Source organism: Gossypium hirsutum, chromosome D03 (genome assembly GCF_007990345.1).
Source record: "Gossypium hirsutum isolate 1008001.06 chromosome D03, Gossypium_hirsutum_v2.1, whole genome shotgun sequence".
Classification (NCBI taxonomy): domain Eukaryota; kingdom Viridiplantae; phylum Streptophyta; class Magnoliopsida; order Malvales; family Malvaceae; genus Gossypium; species Gossypium hirsutum.
The window spans coordinates 49,262,268-49,281,076 of NC_053439.1; the positions used below are offsets into that span (position 1 = coordinate 49,262,268).

General features: G+C 33.7%; 1 protein-coding gene across 2 annotated transcripts; it reads right to left on the minus strand.

Moving 5' to 3' along the window:
- Positions 1-863: 863 nt before the first annotated feature.
- LOC107954492 (protein ENHANCED DISEASE RESISTANCE 2) lies at positions 864-9,353 on the minus strand. Of its 2 annotated transcripts, XM_041090369.1 has the most exons (21): positions 8,957-9,353; positions 7,917-7,991; positions 7,753-7,806; positions 7,599-7,664; positions 7,459-7,517; positions 7,072-7,202; positions 6,951-6,997; positions 6,769-6,866; positions 6,112-6,207; positions 5,959-6,023; positions 5,792-5,863; positions 5,225-5,371; positions 4,748-5,058; positions 4,466-4,529; positions 4,164-4,339; positions 3,728-3,829; positions 3,558-3,608; positions 3,303-3,446; positions 2,697-2,792; positions 1,805-1,906; positions 864-1,191 (listed from the first exon to the last, which is right to left on the minus strand). In XM_041090369.1, exons 1-21 carry the CDS (start codon positions 9,116-9,118, stop codon positions 1,099-1,101), a joined length of 2,211 nt encoding a protein of 736 aa, XP_040946303.1. In that variant the 5' UTR covers positions 9,119-9,353; the 3' UTR covers positions 864-1,098. The 2 variants fall into 2 exon arrangements, with proteins under 2 accessions (XP_040946303.1, XP_040946304.1); XM_041090370.1 differs by lacking the exon at positions 5,792-5,863 and having other exon boundaries at positions 8,957-9,347.
- Positions 9,354-18,809: the final 9,456 nt, after the last annotated feature.

Below are 18,809 nucleotides of genomic sequence, written 5' to 3' on the forward strand. Positions count from 1 at the left end.
AGGATATGAAATAAAAAGTGGGTTAATACTATATTACTTTTATGTTTAAATAATGAAATAGACTATTAATTTCTTTTCCTTAGTGGAATAAATTAATTGGGTTGATAAGAAAAAAATATTTTATTTTTAAAATTAAATGTGATTTCACTACCAATAATTCCTTTTAATAATTTTAAAGTCAACGAGGGATAGCATTAAAAGGTAACATTGAGTGAAATGATGAAATTCTAATATTACATAAATTTCGAGTTAAATTCTTAAATCCGTTTTCTCTATTAAATATGTTTTATGGTTTGGATTGGGGGAATAGAAAATAGGGAAGTAGGGGCATAGCTTAGTGGGTATGGAGTTGGACTGTTTTATTATTTTAATCCGTAGTTGCATAATATCAAGTTGTCGCCTTGGGAAATGGGATACGTGGTGCAATAATAGAAAATGCCAACATTTTGGCTGGTTTTTTAACCTCCAAAGTGCCTAAATGGTGCCCAAACCACCCACTTTGGTGGTGCTTGGGGACCCCACCCCACCCCACCCACAGACCATGGAGCTTTGTAGATTTATCAATTGGTCACATCAGATTGTTTTAAATTTTTTATTTATTTTAATTCCTTTCAATTTTGAATTTAATTGCATGAGTATTAATTCTAATTTCAGTCATTTAATATTTATATTATTTTCGATTTAAATAGCTTAAAATTTATAGAAATGTTGTGAGTTTTGATTATTTTGATTATTAATAATTTTAGATTGTTTATTAGGACCATAAAAATATTTTTAATAATTTTGAATTCAATTGAAAAGTCAAAATTCCTAGGTTTATGCACGGTATTCCAAACTCATGCATAATGTCCGATAGAGGTAAATTATAAAAAAATGGTAACTTTGATTTCACTAATTAACCCGTGTTATCTGTACAAATGAGTTGGGTTTTTTTTCAATGACACGATATCTACCGCACCAAATGTAGCTGGCATTAGGTAAATATATGCTCATTTTGACTGAATAAAAGAATGTTGCAGCAATGCAATATATGCAATGGTATGAACTGTTGATGTTCTTCCTCAATCCAAGCAAGTAAACCATCAGATTGAGAATTAATCATACTTTTACCGGAATCGATTTCGCAGCATCCAGATGGTTCAAGCGGCACGTTCCGAGAAGGTACTCCGGCAGCTCATCTTCCGTATTTGCCTGCATATAAGAAAATCGAATGAAAACTCTTGTAGACCACAGGGACAAGTGTAAGATAATAGATAAAAGAAGAAAGGATTCGTTTGTTTCTAAGTGCTTTAGAGCTAAGGATCTGCTTGGCATAAAGGATAAAAAAAAGTTGTTAATCCAATGGTTAAGCTATAAAATAGGAAAATGCTTATTAATTTTAACAGTTTGATTAACAAAAACTCCTCCCCATTCTCGGTTCCAACCAAAGCTTAAGACATCTTATTAATTGAAAATCGTTTAATTGTAGTTTTAGTCTCTCTATAATGCTGAAATTTGAAATCTAATCCCTCTACTTTAATTTTACATATGTGGTCCTTTATTTTTATAATATTATTAGTAGGCCCAAAGTGATAACACCATTAGTTATTATTCGATCAAAAAGTTAAGGTCACGGAGAAATCTAGTCAAACTTTTTTTTTTGTCATACAGTCAAACACGTTTCAACCAAGACTGTTTTTTATAAAGAAAAATTCATATCATCACTTAAACAATAACAACTAATGGTGTCATCAATTTAGATCTATGAGCCAAATTATATCAAATTAAAAGACTGTTGAGGTAACCAAATTATACCAACACTTACCTGTATCAAAAATGCCATTTCGATAACCAGATTGTTGAGGTAACCAAGCACAAGATTGACCACCCCTCTTGCCACTGTCGATGACCCAATGTCAATCCCAAGCTGAAATGATGGTTGGTTGCAAAATTTTAGTATGCCATGTTGTACATAATTTTTTGTCATGCTTTTGTACAAATTAGTAACTGATACGCCTCTCCCACTTGCATCAGAAGAAAAATTTTCTAACCTAATTGTCCTTTTGGTTTGAAGAGAGAGAGATGACACTATATGATTTATTTTCATTGCATTCTCCAACTTATTTGTTATTATCATGAAATTATTATGTTCTCTTTCTTATCTCTTATTTACAATGCAAATAACTATAGGTAAGTAAAATTGTACTGCACAAAACTTAATTCTTCTCTATCCAAATACACTCATCTTGTGAAATGGGAAATTCTTATGTGCGTGTATACAATAAACAACTATAGCAACTTTGTTATATAGTCGATTTTTTTTATGTTTTATTTGTACACTATAGCAACTTTTCATCTATAACAAATATAGCTATAAACTATGAAGTTAACTCTTTACTAAATTAGTTCTCTATAATAACTTCTTATCTCAAATTTTAGTAAAATTAGTTATATTCCTTAGTGAAATAAAAATAATAACTTTTAGTTAAGATATTATTTCAATAAAATGTTACAATTCTACATTAAAAAATCTATTAATTATATTTTATTAAATGAAAATAATTTTTAATAATAAATTACATTTGTAAATTTTATCTAAATATGAAATACTATCAAAGGTGTATAACAATCAACACTTTGGAACAAATGAGATTGTTAATAGAGAGTTGAATATATATATAACACTATGCATGAAATATAGGGTTTAGGGTAGTTACCTCCAAGTAGTTTTTGCCATGGAAATAATTCATTTCCAGAGCATGGCCAATTAGACAAGCTTTCTTTCCAACACTCTGCTTGACTATCCAGGACCCCTAACAAAACAAACTCGAGTATCAGAAACATTGCTTTATGCAATGTGAAATTGAGTTTGCATACAGCACAAAACCAGCTAGTCCTCATGGTAAAGAATTCATGCAATTTTTCATTTTCTTCATAGGCCACTTGACATGGGTAAACTCAGCTCAAAGCTTTATGTAAGAATTTCCTACAAAAGCAAATCCTCAGAAAAATAAAAAAATTCATAATCTAAGTGATGCAACTGAAGAAAAAAAAGGGTGTCAAACCCGACGGAGAAAAGTTCACTTTTCCAGATAAAGAAGGCATGCACAAAGATATCAAAAACGTAATTTCGTCTTAAGACCTTAGTTCTTTAAAATCACTGGAGCTGAAATATAAATTGTTTATCCCGTTAATGGTTGAATGGAGTTAAACACAAGCTTGCTCTTTTTTTCCCTGAGTTCCTTAACCCCTAGTGAGTTCACTACCATACAAGAATACCCATAGATCCTCAATCGGAACTGCAAAGTGCTGCATGCACCAACCTTAGATATGTATGGAATGAGCTTGAACCTTGAATTTCTATATGCATCATCTCCGTTGACAAAGTTGTGTAGCAAGGGTGAATCTTCCACAGGAGTATTCATCATATAGTATAGTGCTAGGCTATATGTTGTTGAACCTGGCACCTGTTTCGTGTTAAATGATTCAATTGTTTTGATTGCTCAAGAACCAAAAAGAATGGAGATAGAAATACATATTACTTCGCAGAATGAAGAATAAGTGAAAGACCAAAGTACCTGTATGTTTACAATGAAGAAAAACTCTGGCCCTCCCCGAGCAGCATATTTCTGCAAATAAACAACTCGTAAAAGTTCTCCAATTTTCAATTTACAATCAACATATTGCACAATGCAACAAGTACAGCTTGAGTTTACAGGTAACTCATGGGAAAATAACAAAGGAAAACCTGAACAATGCCCCCAGGACGCCCTCCTAGATCATCTTCTCGTTTGTCAGATCTTAACCAATCTGCAGCGACCATTTGCATCAATGTGCCCTTTGCCTTAAACTGGCAGAAAACAAGAGCAAAGATATAATGTTAAACTGGAAGTTGAAATTTAATGCGGGAAAACTAAAAACGGCGGTATCCATAAAGGAGAGCTTATCAACATATGGTAATGTAGTAAGGCAAAACCCTGAAATTGATTGCATCTAAGACATTCTAAGAGCTAAAGCCAAAAATGGAAGGAGGAGATAACTTAGAGAATATCTGAGACAAAACCCAATTCACCGGAAGATAATGTAGTAAGGCATACAATGAACCATCATGGAACACTCCAGCTTAACTTTTATTATTCACTTCAGCTTTGACGTTAAACCTTATGAAACATCATTCTTCATACCTTCTTTCGATCTTCAAGGTAATTCTTCCCACGAATCAAAAATGTGGAGGGTTCCGCTGCTGTCCAACTGCAAGGCAATGTATAAGTTGGATCCTTAGAAAGAGTGTTTCCATAGGAGCAACATACGCCATCTTCCCTTGTCATGTCTTGTAAGTCCATGTAGCCCCTCTTCTGGACTGCAACATATAAGAATTGTACGCAATTATCAATAGATCTTTCTATAACTACCTTTGAAAAAGAAAATTCTTTATTGGTGAAATTCAGAAGTTAAATTGAATATTGATCATCAAAATAGGATTCACCTGCAAGATCATGTATCTTTTTCACAAAAACAGCAGCCGTTGATAACTTTGGTTGGCGTGTATCCTGAAAGTTCCCAATCATATAGAAGTGAAAATTGGAGCTAAACAACAGAACTTGTTATAGCTCATTTAATGCAAGAGCAACTGTAATGCAGCCATTATAAATGAAATAGAAAAAGTGGAGAAACACTGCAGTATATCACATCCTCTATGAGATATGAAGCAAATTTACCCAAAAATCCATTTGAATGTAAAATCAATAATTACAACTTCAACTTGTACCTGAGAATATACTTCAGGACCAAAGTCAGAAGCCCATCCATCTTCTGCTCGATCGTGGTCTGTTGGTTCTGGAACATCAAAGAATTCATCAGCAGCATCATTGAGACCTACCAGACTTGAGTGCTCTGAAGATGCCCTTTCCATTGCTTCATTCATATTTTCCTTAGTTTTTCCAGCCTCTATCTCCGTACACATATCAACTATGCCATCCTCTTCACTTTGATGCAACCTAACATTCCGCATCAACTCTCCAGATGAAAGATCAGCAGTAGGATAGTTTCCTTGTTTTGCTTTGAATAATTCTCTTAATGCTGCAAGTAGATGATATAGATTCCTAGAAACTTAATACCTCAATGATCACACAAATTTGTAACACAGACACATAGACACAATAAATGAATTGATAAATAAGATTATATCTGCACTTGGATTTTAGGGTAATAGATGACACAATGTCATAACAGAATATATGATTACCAGCAACTCTCTCAAGCATCCGGATGGTAATAGATCTGACTGCAGATGTTCGAAGATAAGATTTCCAGAATTTCCAATCAATTGCAAGCATGTGCTTCACAACAGAGTGTTTTCCTTCAGTCACTGGAGATATGACATATCCACCACCTGCAAGAAATGCCAAACATTAACCTTGTAGATTAACTTTTTATTTATTTGTTTTTAATATCAATATCATTCCCTTTCCTTAAAAAGGATATTAAGTGTGCATCATATGCCACATCTCACAAATGTGTTGGTGCATATATCAGGACAATGATAAAACCGATCAAATCAAAATAACAGCAATGCAATAAGCAGTTATCAGCAGTGTTCAAGCTGAGAGGCCGAAGGATGCTTCCACATTCAAACACACACACAAGTACCAGTCTATATGCATGTGTTCGTGCACACAAGGGATACCAAGGAAAAAAAACTCTTGCATGATAAATTAAACTGAAAACAGCTCATGCATCTTGTAATATGTACATCAGATTTAGAGAACTCAGAAAGATCTCTTATTATGCATAAATTTCAGGCATACATTACTTTTAAGGCTGGCACGGACATAGCTTTTCTGTGGGGAACACTTCTTGTGAACCACTGAGTGGTAGAGAATAACTGTGATAATATCAACCAAAAGAAGTGAGTTTACAATTCAACCAGGTTCTGACTTCTGAATAGAACTTTAAGAATTTCCTAAGAGTAATTACTACCATATGTTCCATCATCTTCTCTTCTCCAATAGCGCCGCAACAAGAGATCCCTTCTTTTCATTCCCCTGCAAGTATAATTAATTAGTGAAAATATATAAACAGAAACATTTGTCTTGCAAAGCATCATGTCTAAATCAGAAGTTTGGATCTGACCAAGGTAACCAATCACTATATAGCTGCTTGTGAACAATATCAGTATGACCATCAAGATGTTCGACCACACTACCCTTGTAGAAACAGAAGTCCCATCTGCAAGACAATTTGCAAAGTTACACTTTGTTTTAGAAAAATGAGGAATTTCATAAAATGCAAAATGCACTTCTAGTTGAACAGAATTATAATTTTGCACGACTTTACAATGCACAAGAGAACACCAAAGCAGTAATCATAATTCAAATAGATGAATCGGATTAGGCACCAAATACAGATGCCACATCTGTGCATGATATCATCTTCGGAATTTAGACTGCTGGTTTTTTGTGTACTATTAAACTTAGTATACTCAGTTTCTACATAGACTGGAAGTTCACATTAAAATGGCAAAGATTACATGGTTTCAGTTTCTATCATGCATCAAACTGAAGTTCACATTTTCACTCCATTACAACTTCAATAAGACCAGCTTTAATGGCACATAAAAAGTTGCCAACTGCGAAAATAACAATTACAATCCAATCTGTTCCATTGAATCACAATGCTAGATTTACTATGATTACAAATATGCATAGAACTGAAGTACCATTAAATCAAGCCATGGCTCTGGAAAAGGGTACAAGAGCTAACAAAAATACAAAGTACTTAGCAGCTTACTCTGATCTTGAGGGTCCAAGAGACATTAGTGTCTGGAAAATGGCTTCTGAAGTTCCATCTACAACACCCACAGCCATGATTGCAGGATGGTCGTCCCACTGCCAATTAGAGAGGCGTAAAACACAAAGCCAAATTGCTATTTCTTGAAAAAATAATTGACCAGTGAATCAAAAGCTACTGACCTTTCCATGAGAATCCCTATCTTTAGCTTCTTTAAACAGTCTAAGACCTGCATTGAACTCACGGGCTTAGACAAACAACTATTACTATATCAAAAATCCAAAATATTCCTTTTGTACTTACCGTTCTGACAGCCAAAGATTGTCCAAGGTGATGGTGCTACAACGTCAGATGTTACTCTGTCCATCTTTGTAGTTGGATAAAGAGTCCAGTCAATAGAATCATTGTGATTTGACTCACTGGAACTACTCAATCTGCATGCACGGAGTCCTTTTAAGAAATTGACATATAGTAATGGGATATAAATACGAGAGAATACAAAATTAAGAACAAGCATCATGTTCTCTCACACTCATCACTAAAAATCATTTCAAACATATCCAACTCAAGTTATTCAAGCAATCTGCGAAGAAACCAAATTGTATGCAAGCACGAATGAACAGAGAGAAAAAATCCAGAAGTAAAATATATGTTGAGTAGTAATGCAGGAATGATAACTCATTATTATACCTGAAGGACTGCCATCTACTCTTTGAACAAGCAACATCATTTCCAGGGCGTGGACCACCCTGCATACATAAGTCTCAGTCTCATCCCATCCTATATCAGAAACTTATGATGTGCAATAACAAGAGGAAGCGATTTGGCACCTTTAGGGCTGCTTCCTGAAAGGAATGAATCCATCTTGCTGCTTCTTCAGGACTACTAGCTCCTAGCTATAAATTTAGATTCCATATCTCAACCATGAAGGTAAAAGTATGATAGATATTGACTAACAATATTTTTCTGAAATATTTGCCTCACCTTAAGTTGATCATTGTGATTAGAACTATTATAAAGGGTGAATATGAAGAATACCTACAACATCAAACAAAGAACTGTCATTACAAAGGATCCAATGGCGTAAACTGATATATAAACCAAAAAATTTACCACCTTCCGAGGAAAATAACAAATTATACACATACTTTTCTGTGAATGCTCTCCCTCCCATTATCTGTAACTCGAATGCTGGAATCAATGATTGCACTTCTTCCTGATTCCTGAAAGGCAAATAAATGTTTAGCTCTTTCACACAATAAAATTGTCAAACCATATTTATAAAGAAAATATTATTATTCAAAATGAATGAGCCTAAAAGACTATCTTGACATCCCCGAGTATTCATTCATCAAACTATATACACAATACTTTCACGAAGCTAAGAAAAACTGCTACAGCTAGAAACAGAGGACTGAATAACTTTAGGATTGGTTATTTCTTTGAGGAAGATGAGCCAATTCCCCCTAGAGCAAAAGACGTGACCACATTACAAATTATGCTCAAGTTAATGCTAACAATGAACGCAAAACTTAGCCAAGTTGGTTCACGCAGCCATCTTTAAAAGGTGGCATCTGCAACTCTCTTCTGTATCTCCTAACTAAAGCCTCTTTTATAATAATAAAAAATAAAAGCTAATATTTGCTTCGCTTATGAATATCGTCAAATCAACTCCAATTTTCAATAATAAGAGAAAAAATGACTTCAAATACTGTGACATACGAATGTGTAGAGTAAAAATATTCCTGACACAAAGTTGACCGTAGTCAGTAGATTTTTTCCGGATTCAGTTGACCTATAAACAGTTTAATTCTAACACAAAAGCAACAAAAAAGAGTAGCAGCACAATTTGAACTGCTAGATTGAAAGAAACTACTAAAAAGAGTATAATGAGCAAAAAAGCCTTATCAAAGTACTCTCATACTTTACCAGAACACGTGTTTGCAATAAATTCATTAAACTATATTCAACTAATCCAAAAATTAGCAACTAAAATGGTTATTAAATAAACAAATAGTGAAATAGGAAATATAATCAACTTAATGCCATTATTTCTTTATAAACATTAGTTAACCGAGTAATGGAAGTTGCAAGATAAGCTTCTTAAATCTCAACAAACAAACAAAAAGAAGAAAGAAATAAACTGTTATTGAAAAAGAAAAAAAGAAAAAAGAAAGAAGGAATGGACCTGGAGACTGGAAATAGGCATGGATTTGAAGCAATTAAGAAGATGCGCTTCAAGAACAAAGTAACGTTTCCTTGAATACTGTAATCCAATCCGATTTGAACGTATTATATACAGCCATCCTTCCATTTTTAACTCTCCGCCGCTCTGCGAACAACCTGCCATTTTTTTTAAAGAAAAAAAATTCTTTTGCCAAACAGAGAATCAAAAAACTGCCATAGATGATGATTTGATCCTTGATTTTTCACATTAATGGAGTACAAAGAGAATCAATGTTTTTTTTTTCATTTTTTTCTTAATTTTGAAGTGATGAAAATTAGCAAAAAGAAATTCTTTAGGATTTAAAAATGAACTATCGATTTCATTGGGCACTTTTTTTTTACTTTCTCTGTTTGATTATGAAAACTGAAATGGAGGAAAGAGTTTATATAAGACAAAAGATTGACAGGCGAATCTTTCACGAATGAAATTACTTTATTACCCCTTTGGTTCTTTGCTTCGATGTTTGAAAAGTCTGTTAAAACCTATCCATCCAATCATGTACTTTCACCTTTTTGTTTTTGTTTTTTTTTTAATTTATCTATTTAATTATTAAACAATTTTTACCAAATGTCAACAAAAAAAAATAGCTGTGTTAAAAATTAGACTTAAATTTTTGAAATTTAGATGGTAAAATAACTAAATTCCTGAAAAAAAATACAAATACTAAATTTTAAATTTTTTTAAAATAATATTTTTTTAGAATTAATATCTACTCATACAAGAAAAATAACAATGGTAAATACATTTTCAATTGATGATTACTATTCACTAATAAATAAAAAATACACATTTTAACCTCGAAAGACAACATTATTAAAAAGAATAATCAAGAATCTCAAACCTTAAATATAAACAGAAAAACAATATTATACTCCCAAAATGTTGATCTATTTAGGTATGATATTTTCTAAATTTTTTATATATCATCAATATTGAAAATAAATGGAAAAAGATGGTTGATTCCAAAAAGAAATGACGAACTAATTTGGTTGATATCATGAAATTGACATTAAAGATAAGCAAGCTTTAGTCATTTTTAAAAAGAGTTGCTCCACTCAAAATAAAACTATGTAATTATCACATTTATGGAAAATGGAATCAAAATAAGAGGACCACTCTGGAAGCTTTTATATTCCTTAATTAATAATTTATACCCATATTAAATTTCGATTAAATTAGTGTTATACGTTTATATTATTTATTAAATCCTTGATTAAGATATTGTCACCTTCAACCGGGTTACCATCTTGATCAAAAAATTATGAAAATGTCTTTTCTTAGTTAAAAAAATAATTATTATTCGAGCATATTTTATTCTTTTTATTTTAACCAATTAAAACATGCATATGATATAATTTGAATTTGCGCCAATTGAAATACTAAAACTTTAAATTTATCATTAAACTAAAGTTTCATTTTGATATATTCTATATATTTTTATTTTAATATGAACAACTTATTATCTTAAAACTAACTCATAATTGATGACAAAACCATAATAAAAAAACTGTAGTGCATTTAGTATTGTTTATCTGATGCATTTATATGTTTAAATTCTGTTTTACTCACAATTTAATCTAATTTTTTTATTTTAATACTGTACATGTTTTATATGTTATCATGATTAATTAGTCTCGAATAAATTATGAATGAAAATGCTAGAATTTATTGTATAATCATAAAATAGTAATTTATTTTTCTAAGATATATATTTTAAATTATTTTATGTATCAATATTGAAAGAGAGGGCTTGATTCCAAAAAATATGACAAACTAATGTGGTTGACATCTTGAAATTGACATTAAATATAGACAAGCTTTTATTCAAAAGGAAGGAAAAAAGGGAAAAATATATACAAGCTCTGTTCATTGTATATATTATCTTGCTATTTGCTCCACTCAAATTAAAACTCTGTAATTATCATATTTGTGGAAAATGAAATAAAAAGAAAAGGATCATTGAAGCTTTTATATCAATAAATTAATAATTTTATATTAAAAACAGAAATAACATTTTTTTTATATATGTACATCTTGACTTCGTTCAAATTGATTTGAATCCGAAATTATTTGAAAAAAAAAATTATTCAAACTTGAAATGGTATAAATTCGAAATAACTTAATCCCAAATATGTGCATGTAGGAGTAAATAATAAGGCGGTAGGCAAGGGCATTGGCCCCTTGAGCCCCAAAATATTTAAATAATGAATTTAATTTTTTTTAAATGAAAATTTTATATCTTTAGCCTCTTTAAAAAATTAAGGTCAAGTTCGAGTTCAATAAATTTTAGAGTTAAAAATGTCAAAAAATTTGAAATTAATCTAAAATTTGATCATTATCTTATAATGTAAAGAAAAACAACAACAACAAAGTAAATCGAAAAGAAATGAAAAACAATGTCAACCAAATTATATAACCATTTAATTTTTTTTATCTAAAGGTAATGATATTAATTATTTGGACTAACTAATAATATTATAAAAAATATAAAGATCAAATCTCAAATCTAAGTATAAAAGAAAGATCGAAATTCAAATTTAACCATTTTTCTATAATTAAAAGTAAAAAAAGCCCATACTCATGACTCAATTTTAACCCTTGCAACCTTCCTTTTATATATAATTACTAAAATATAAAGATTAAATTTAAAATATGAGTATAATAAAAAATTTAAAATTATAATTTTACCATTATCTTAGAATAATTAAAATAAAGGAGTTGTTGGTCCAATTAATTAGCCACTTTAAAATTTGATAGTCCACATGAATTTTTTAAAAAGCATTTGTTCTGCCAAAATGTTATTTTTGTTAAAATAATATTTTTAAAATCATTAACAAAAATTGATTAAAATAATCAGCCATATTAATTATTTGAATTAACTAATAATATTATAAAATGTAACGGCCAAATTATATTATATATTAGAGTATAACAATTAAATCTTAAATGTAATCATAATAATAGGATTAAATATGAGATTTGGTCATTTTTATATATAATGCCAGTAAAAAAAAGACATGTGTATACACAACAAAGTTTACTGCATTTCTATAGATATAAAAATGTAATTTTAGGTTGATTAAATTTTAGTTCGATTGGCATAGACATTATTGTTAATATAAGAGGACATGACGTGAGTTCGAGAGTGTTGAAGCGTATTATCCTCTCATTTATGAGTTGGTGGAAGACTACGAATGGTTCTAAATTTATGTTTATAATTATAATTTCAAAATTTATGTTTATAAGAATGAATTTTTAAAAAACTCAATTGTTATATTTATAAAATGGTTTTTGTTTTCCTTGGGAGAAGGAAAATGAGGCGAATTAGAGTAGTTCTTAGCCTATTTTTAGGCGAGAATCTCTAGCTTAACCTCACCTATAACTCGTACTCCAAAATGCTGTGATTTAGGGTGAATTAGACCCAGATTGGGTCAGATTAAAAAAAATTGAGATTCGAACATAATATTTCAAAGTTTTTATAGCATTTTTTTAATGAATTACAATAATAAGATAAAATTTGAACAATCAATATGACTAGTGCAATTTAAATTTAAGTCACACTTGAACGGTGAATACTCTTAACTATCATGCCATCATATAGAATTCAAAGTCTCTATGTTTTAATTTTAACATACAACTAATGTTTCATTTGGAATTTAAATTTACAATCCAGTCATTGAATAGTTATTAATATTTTCATAAAAAAAATTAATTAGGCCTCGTCTGGTATTGCATTTAGAGGTGGAAAAGTAATTTTTCACTTAAACGTAAAAGTTGAGGTTTAAGTGTTTTTTACTTTTGCATTTACTGATGTAAATTATCAAAATATTTTTATTTATATCAATTATTTAAAATGCATTTAAAATTTTAGATTAATTTATATTTCATGTATCATTAAATTAAATTAAATTATTTAAATATTATTTATTATTATATTTAAAATTTTAAAATATTTCATGTGTAATTAAATTTACAAATAATTTATTAAACATTAAAAAATATTTCAAGTGTATATTTTATGTATAATTATATTAAATTATTTAAATATTATCTAAAATATTTATTTAATTTTTAATATTATGTCTAAAATGAACATTTTAACTTTTCACTATAATTTTTATAACAATGTCAAACACCTTAAATTAACAAACCACACATTTCCATAATATATATGTACAACATTTTCTAAAAACACTTTTTTCCAAATTGAATTTTTCAAAAGCATTTATCAACAGCAAAACAATGCCAAACTAACTCTTATGATGCTTATTTGGTTTTATAACTATTTGCTTCTTAGTTGTTGAAATTAGACTTGACTAATTGATTAAATCATGAATTGGTGGTCCAAATAGTACAAAAAAATTGGATGAAGATTGAACCGACGCAAAACTGGTTGTACGGATAAAAAAGCCAGTTAAAAATCTATTCAACTGGATTTAAATTTATTTGTGATAACCAAGCAGTGAACTATCAAGCTGTTAAGCTAAGGAAACAAGAAGAATACATTGAAATATTATTGAAGAAAAAAACCCCATTCTACAACGTTTACAGAGACAATTATTTATAATACTGTAGGAGAGGTGGTAAAACAAACGGTAAATGGTAATAACAATGTACTATGGATGCTAACAACCTGGGAATATTTTAGCCACGTAGTGTAACTGAATTTGGATTTGAAAATCATTTGTTTGTTTCTAATTCTTCCTCTATCATTCACCCTGCTTCTTTTCCTTCCTTCTTTGCGAAAGTGGCAGCTGTAGTTGAAGGAAGCACACGTAGTTTCGAGCGTTGACTGCAGAAGGCAGATAGCAGCAGAGGTTTTGTAAGTGCATCTGCTATTTGACGATTTGCTGGAACATAGTTGACTTGGAATTTGCCTGCCATAACTTTTTCTCTTACAAAATGAAGGTCCAGATCCACGTGTTTTGTTTTGGAATGAAGAACCGGATTTGCAGCCATAGCAACAGTGCTAGTGTTGTCACACCAGATTTTTGACACATTGGCTGTATGCACATCAAGATCAGCCAGAATTGCTTGGACCCACATGAGTTCAGAAGCAGCATCAGCGAGGGATCTATATTCTGCTTCTGCAGTTGACTTGGAGACTGCCCTTTGCTTCTTGGAACTCCAGGAGATGATATTTGCGCCTAAAAAGAGGCAATAGCCTGAGGTAGATCGTCTGTCATCTGCATCGCTTCCCCAGCCTGCATCTGAATACATGGTGAGATTCATGGATTTGTCTACTGTAAACCACAGTCCATAGTCAAGAGTACCTCGCAAGTATCTTAAGATTCTTTTAACTGCGGTCCAGTGGGTGTCTCTGGGTTGTTGCATGTACTGAGCGGCCTTGTTGACACTGAAATTAATATCAGGACGAGTGTGACATATATACTGTAGTGCACCAATCACACTCCTGTAGAGAGTTGGATCAGAAAAAAGATTTCCTTCAGCTTTGGAGAGTTTGGGATATGCTGCCATTGGAGTACTTGCAGTGTTAGCTTCATGCATACCAGCCCTGCCAAGAACATCCAGAATGTATTTCTTCTGATTAAGAAGAAGACCTGTGGTGGACCTGTGAACTTCTATACCAAGGAAGAGTTTTAACTCTCCGAGATCCTTAAGAGAGAACTTTGCATGAAGTTGAGAGACCACAAAGTCTATGAAGGCAGGTGAACCTCCTGTAATGAGAATATCATCCACATAGACAATGAGTAAGGTTGTAACACCAGCATGTTTGTGCAAAAATAAGGATGAGTCTGCCTTTGACGAGGTGAACTGAATAGAGGTCAGAAATTGTTTGAGTTTATAGAACCAGTTTCTTGGTGCCTGCCTTAACCCATACAAGGCCTTGTTAAGTTTGCATACTAAGGTTGTTCTATTTGCTGCCAGTTTTTCGAAGCCAGGTGGCTGAGACATATACACATCTTCATGAAGTTCCCCCTTTAAAAAAGTATTATTTATGTCTACTTGTCGGAGAGGCCACGAATTGGAGACAGCAAGAGATATGAAGATGTTAATGGTAGGGGTCTTGACAACTGGACTATAAGTTTTCAGAAAATCAAATCCTGGAACTTGAGAGTAGCCTTTAGCTACAAGGCGAGCTTTGTATCTGGAAATTGAGCCATCAGGGTGTCTCTTGGTTTTGAATAGCCATTTGCATCCAATAGCTTTCCTATTGCTTGGTAGATGAACAAGAGACCATGTGTCATTGTGAAGTAGAGCATTATATTCAGCTAAAACTGCTTCTTTCCAATGAGGAGTATTCATGGCAGCATAAATATCAGATGGTTCTTGATCACAACTAGCAACTGTAAGGATTCTAGGTTTGAAGATACCTGACTTGCTTCGGGTGGTCATGCCGTGAGTATTAAGGTTAGTTGGTGCAGGATGAGCAGTAGTAGTAATGGTAGGCTGCTCAGAGGGATAAATAGTAGGCGGAGTGGGAGAGGGCAGAGGGACAGTTGCGGGTTGAGTGGGCTGCCTGTGATCGAGTGATGTAGGAGGTACAGGTGGCTTAAAGGACCCAAAAACAGGTAATGCAGGAGATAGATATGTGTCAGTTGTGGGTTGAGTAGTAGATGCTGGGGCAGCAGAGAAAGGAAAGACATGTTCATTGAACTTGACATGTCTGCTGATGTAGATTCTGCCAGATGGAGAGAGGCATCTATAACCAAGATGGTTTGGGCTGTAGCCAATGAAGGTACATGGCTCAGTTCTGAAACTCAGCTTATGATTGTGATAAGGCTGCAAACATGGAAAGCATTGGCAGCCAAAGACTTTGAGGAAATCATAGTCCGGAGATGTAGAGTAAAGTGTAGAGTGTGGAGTATCCCCTTGAAGAACTTTGGTGGGAAGTCTGTTAATCAGATATACGGCAGTCTGGAAGGCTTCTGGCCAAAACTTTATAGGCATGGAGGCTTGAGCAAGTAAGGTAAGTCCAAGGTCTACTATGTGCCTGTGTTTCCTTTCAACTATTCCATTCTGCTGAGAAGTATGTGGACAGGTGATTCGATGTTGTATGCCATGTTGAGCAAGGAGTTGGAGGAAGGGTCTGAACTCCCCACCCCAATCAGTTTGTACAGTAAGAAGGTTGGTGTTAAGTTGTTTTTCAGCAAGTGTCTTAAACAACTGGAATGCAGTAAGAGCTTCATCTTTAGATTTCAACAAGTATAGCCAACAATTTCTGCTGTATGCATCTATACAGGACATATAATAAAGAAAGCCATTAGACTGAACAGGTGTTGGGCCCCACAGATCAATTTCAACAAGTTCTAATGGTTTGGTATAAACAGTGGTAGATGGTTGAAATGGAAGCCTATGATTTTTACCCAGCTGACAAGCAACACAGAGTAAGTTTTTCTTTAGTCTAGGTACTGGTTTATTACAAACTCGCATAGCAGTAGCAAGTGATTCAGGTGCAGGGTGTCCTAGTCTACGGTGCCATAGCCAGTAAGTGGTATCGTGATCAGCAACTTCGGACTGAAAGGTCGCAGCAGAGACTGGGAACACCTTTGAAGTTGGTTCAAGAAATCTGTACAGGCCATCTTGCTCAATGCCATGGAGTAAAGTGGCTCCTATGTGCTCATCCTTAACAACACAGTGAACAGAATGAAATTCAAAGAAAATATCATTATCACGGCAGAGCTTAGACACAGAGACTAGGTTCTTAGTAATATGAGGAACATGCAGTAATTGATCAAGTAATAATACTTTGGAGGCAGTGTGCACTGAGTTCTTTCCCACACAAGTAATAGGTAATGTATTCCCATTGGCAACAGAAACCTTACCCGAGCCAGGAGAGGAATTCCCAAGGGAAAGATTGGAGAGGTCATTTGTTATGTGATGCGTTGCGCCTGAATCGGGATACCAAGCCTGAGAGGAGAGATTCAAGGTGGGGGCTGTAATAGTGTTGGCTTGAGCAGGTAAAGAAGTCTGCGACATACCGGAGGGCTGAACAGCAGCCGTAACAGACGACCCAGAGTGAGCATAAGGAGTGTACCCTTCGGAGGAGTACATATTGCCGTCGCTATCATAGAGAATGGTGTAGTTGGCAGATGGGATTCGAAGGAGAGGACGATTCGGTCGAGGTTGGTACGAGGGTGAGTCATTATATCGATCCCAGCAACGATCGGCCAAGTGACCTCTTTTCCCACACAATTGACACTGTGGCCGATTGTTAGGGTTGGAATAACCACCGCGACGGCCGCGAGTTGAAGAGGACGGGTTAGATGGGCGAGGAGGAGCCGGGGAGAAAGTAGTCGAGGGATAGGATTGTTGATTGGGAAAGGTTGGGTTTGGTGAATAATGGGCTGAGTGTGAGGAGACAGGTGATGTAATATGGGCTGTAGTGGATTGAAGGTAGATTTGAGCTTGGGAATTGAAAAGTGAGGCTAGGATAACTGGGTCGGTGTGGGTGATAGGGTTTGGGGAAGAAAAAGGGTGATACTGAGTTGTGTTGATGGAGATAGAGAATCGAATGGGATCTCTAAGGCGAGTATCAGCGTCGGTGAGAACGGAAACAACACTATCAAGAGTGTACGGTTGCTGGCTGGCGGTGATGACGGCAATAAAAGAATCAAATTCTGTGGGTAGGCCGTTCAAGATGGTGGCGATGTGCTCAAGTTCGGAGACTGGGTTGCCACACGCCGCAAGAGTGTCGGTAATATCTTTTATCTGGGCAAGGTATTGGGCCATTGAAAGGTGATTCTTTTTCATAGCACGGAGTTTGCAGTGCAAGTGCATCATCTTGGTGGTGGAGAGCTTGGAGAATAACCGGAGGATACAGTCCCAGATGGCGCAGGCTGTGTCTGCCCCGACAAGACGAGGGAGAACATCAGGGCGGACGTTGGACAGAAGCCAAGAAGCGAGGCCAGAGTCCTGCTGAAGGTAGTGTTTATATGCGGGGTTACGAGTTTGTTCACCAGAAGCAAGGGTTAAAAACTTTGGTGGAGGAGGAATGGTACTGTCAAGAAAATCCTCCAAGTCATGACTGCGAAGGGTTAAAAGAACTTGTTGCTTCCATAAAAGGAAGTCGGAGTCATCGAGGCAGATGTTAATCCGTTTGTTGGAGAAGGGTTGAGGTGGGTTGGCTGGGCGAGGGGTGGGAGCGAGGATAGAGTCCTCATTGTCGGAGTCAGACATAGTGCGAAGGGTAAAAGAGGACCGGAGGTGCTGCTAGGCAGTGGCTACTGATACCATGATAACCAAGCAGTGAACTATCAAGCTGTTAAGCTAAGGAAACAAGAAGAATGCATTGAAATATTATTGAAGAAAAAAACCCCATTCTACAACGTTTACAGAGACAATTATTTATAATACTGTAGGAGAGGTGGTAAAACAGACGGTAAATGGTAATAACAGTGTACTATGGATGCTAACAACCTGGGAATATTTTAGCCACGTAGTGTAACTGAATTTGGATTTGAAAATCATTTGTTTGTTTCTAATTCTTCCTCTATCAATTTGAATATGTAATTTTATTTTTATTATTTATAAAATGAATCTTTATATTTCTATTATACTTTATTTGTATTTATTAAATTTTCCTTGCTTAATCCTAACTTTTTTATATTTATGAAAATTTACAATTTTTAATTTTGATGTGATTAAACCAATAACGAATGGTCTCGTCGGTTTAATCACTAGTCATTGGTATTTATGACAAATTTTAAAGAACAGTGCTAATAGTACCAATGATAGGACTAGGTTTTTCAAATCGAAAAAGAAAAAATGAGAGTTATCTAAACTTTTTTAAGTACAATGGTTGAATCTCAAACATCATTCAAGTACTAACATATTTTGACCTTTTTAATTT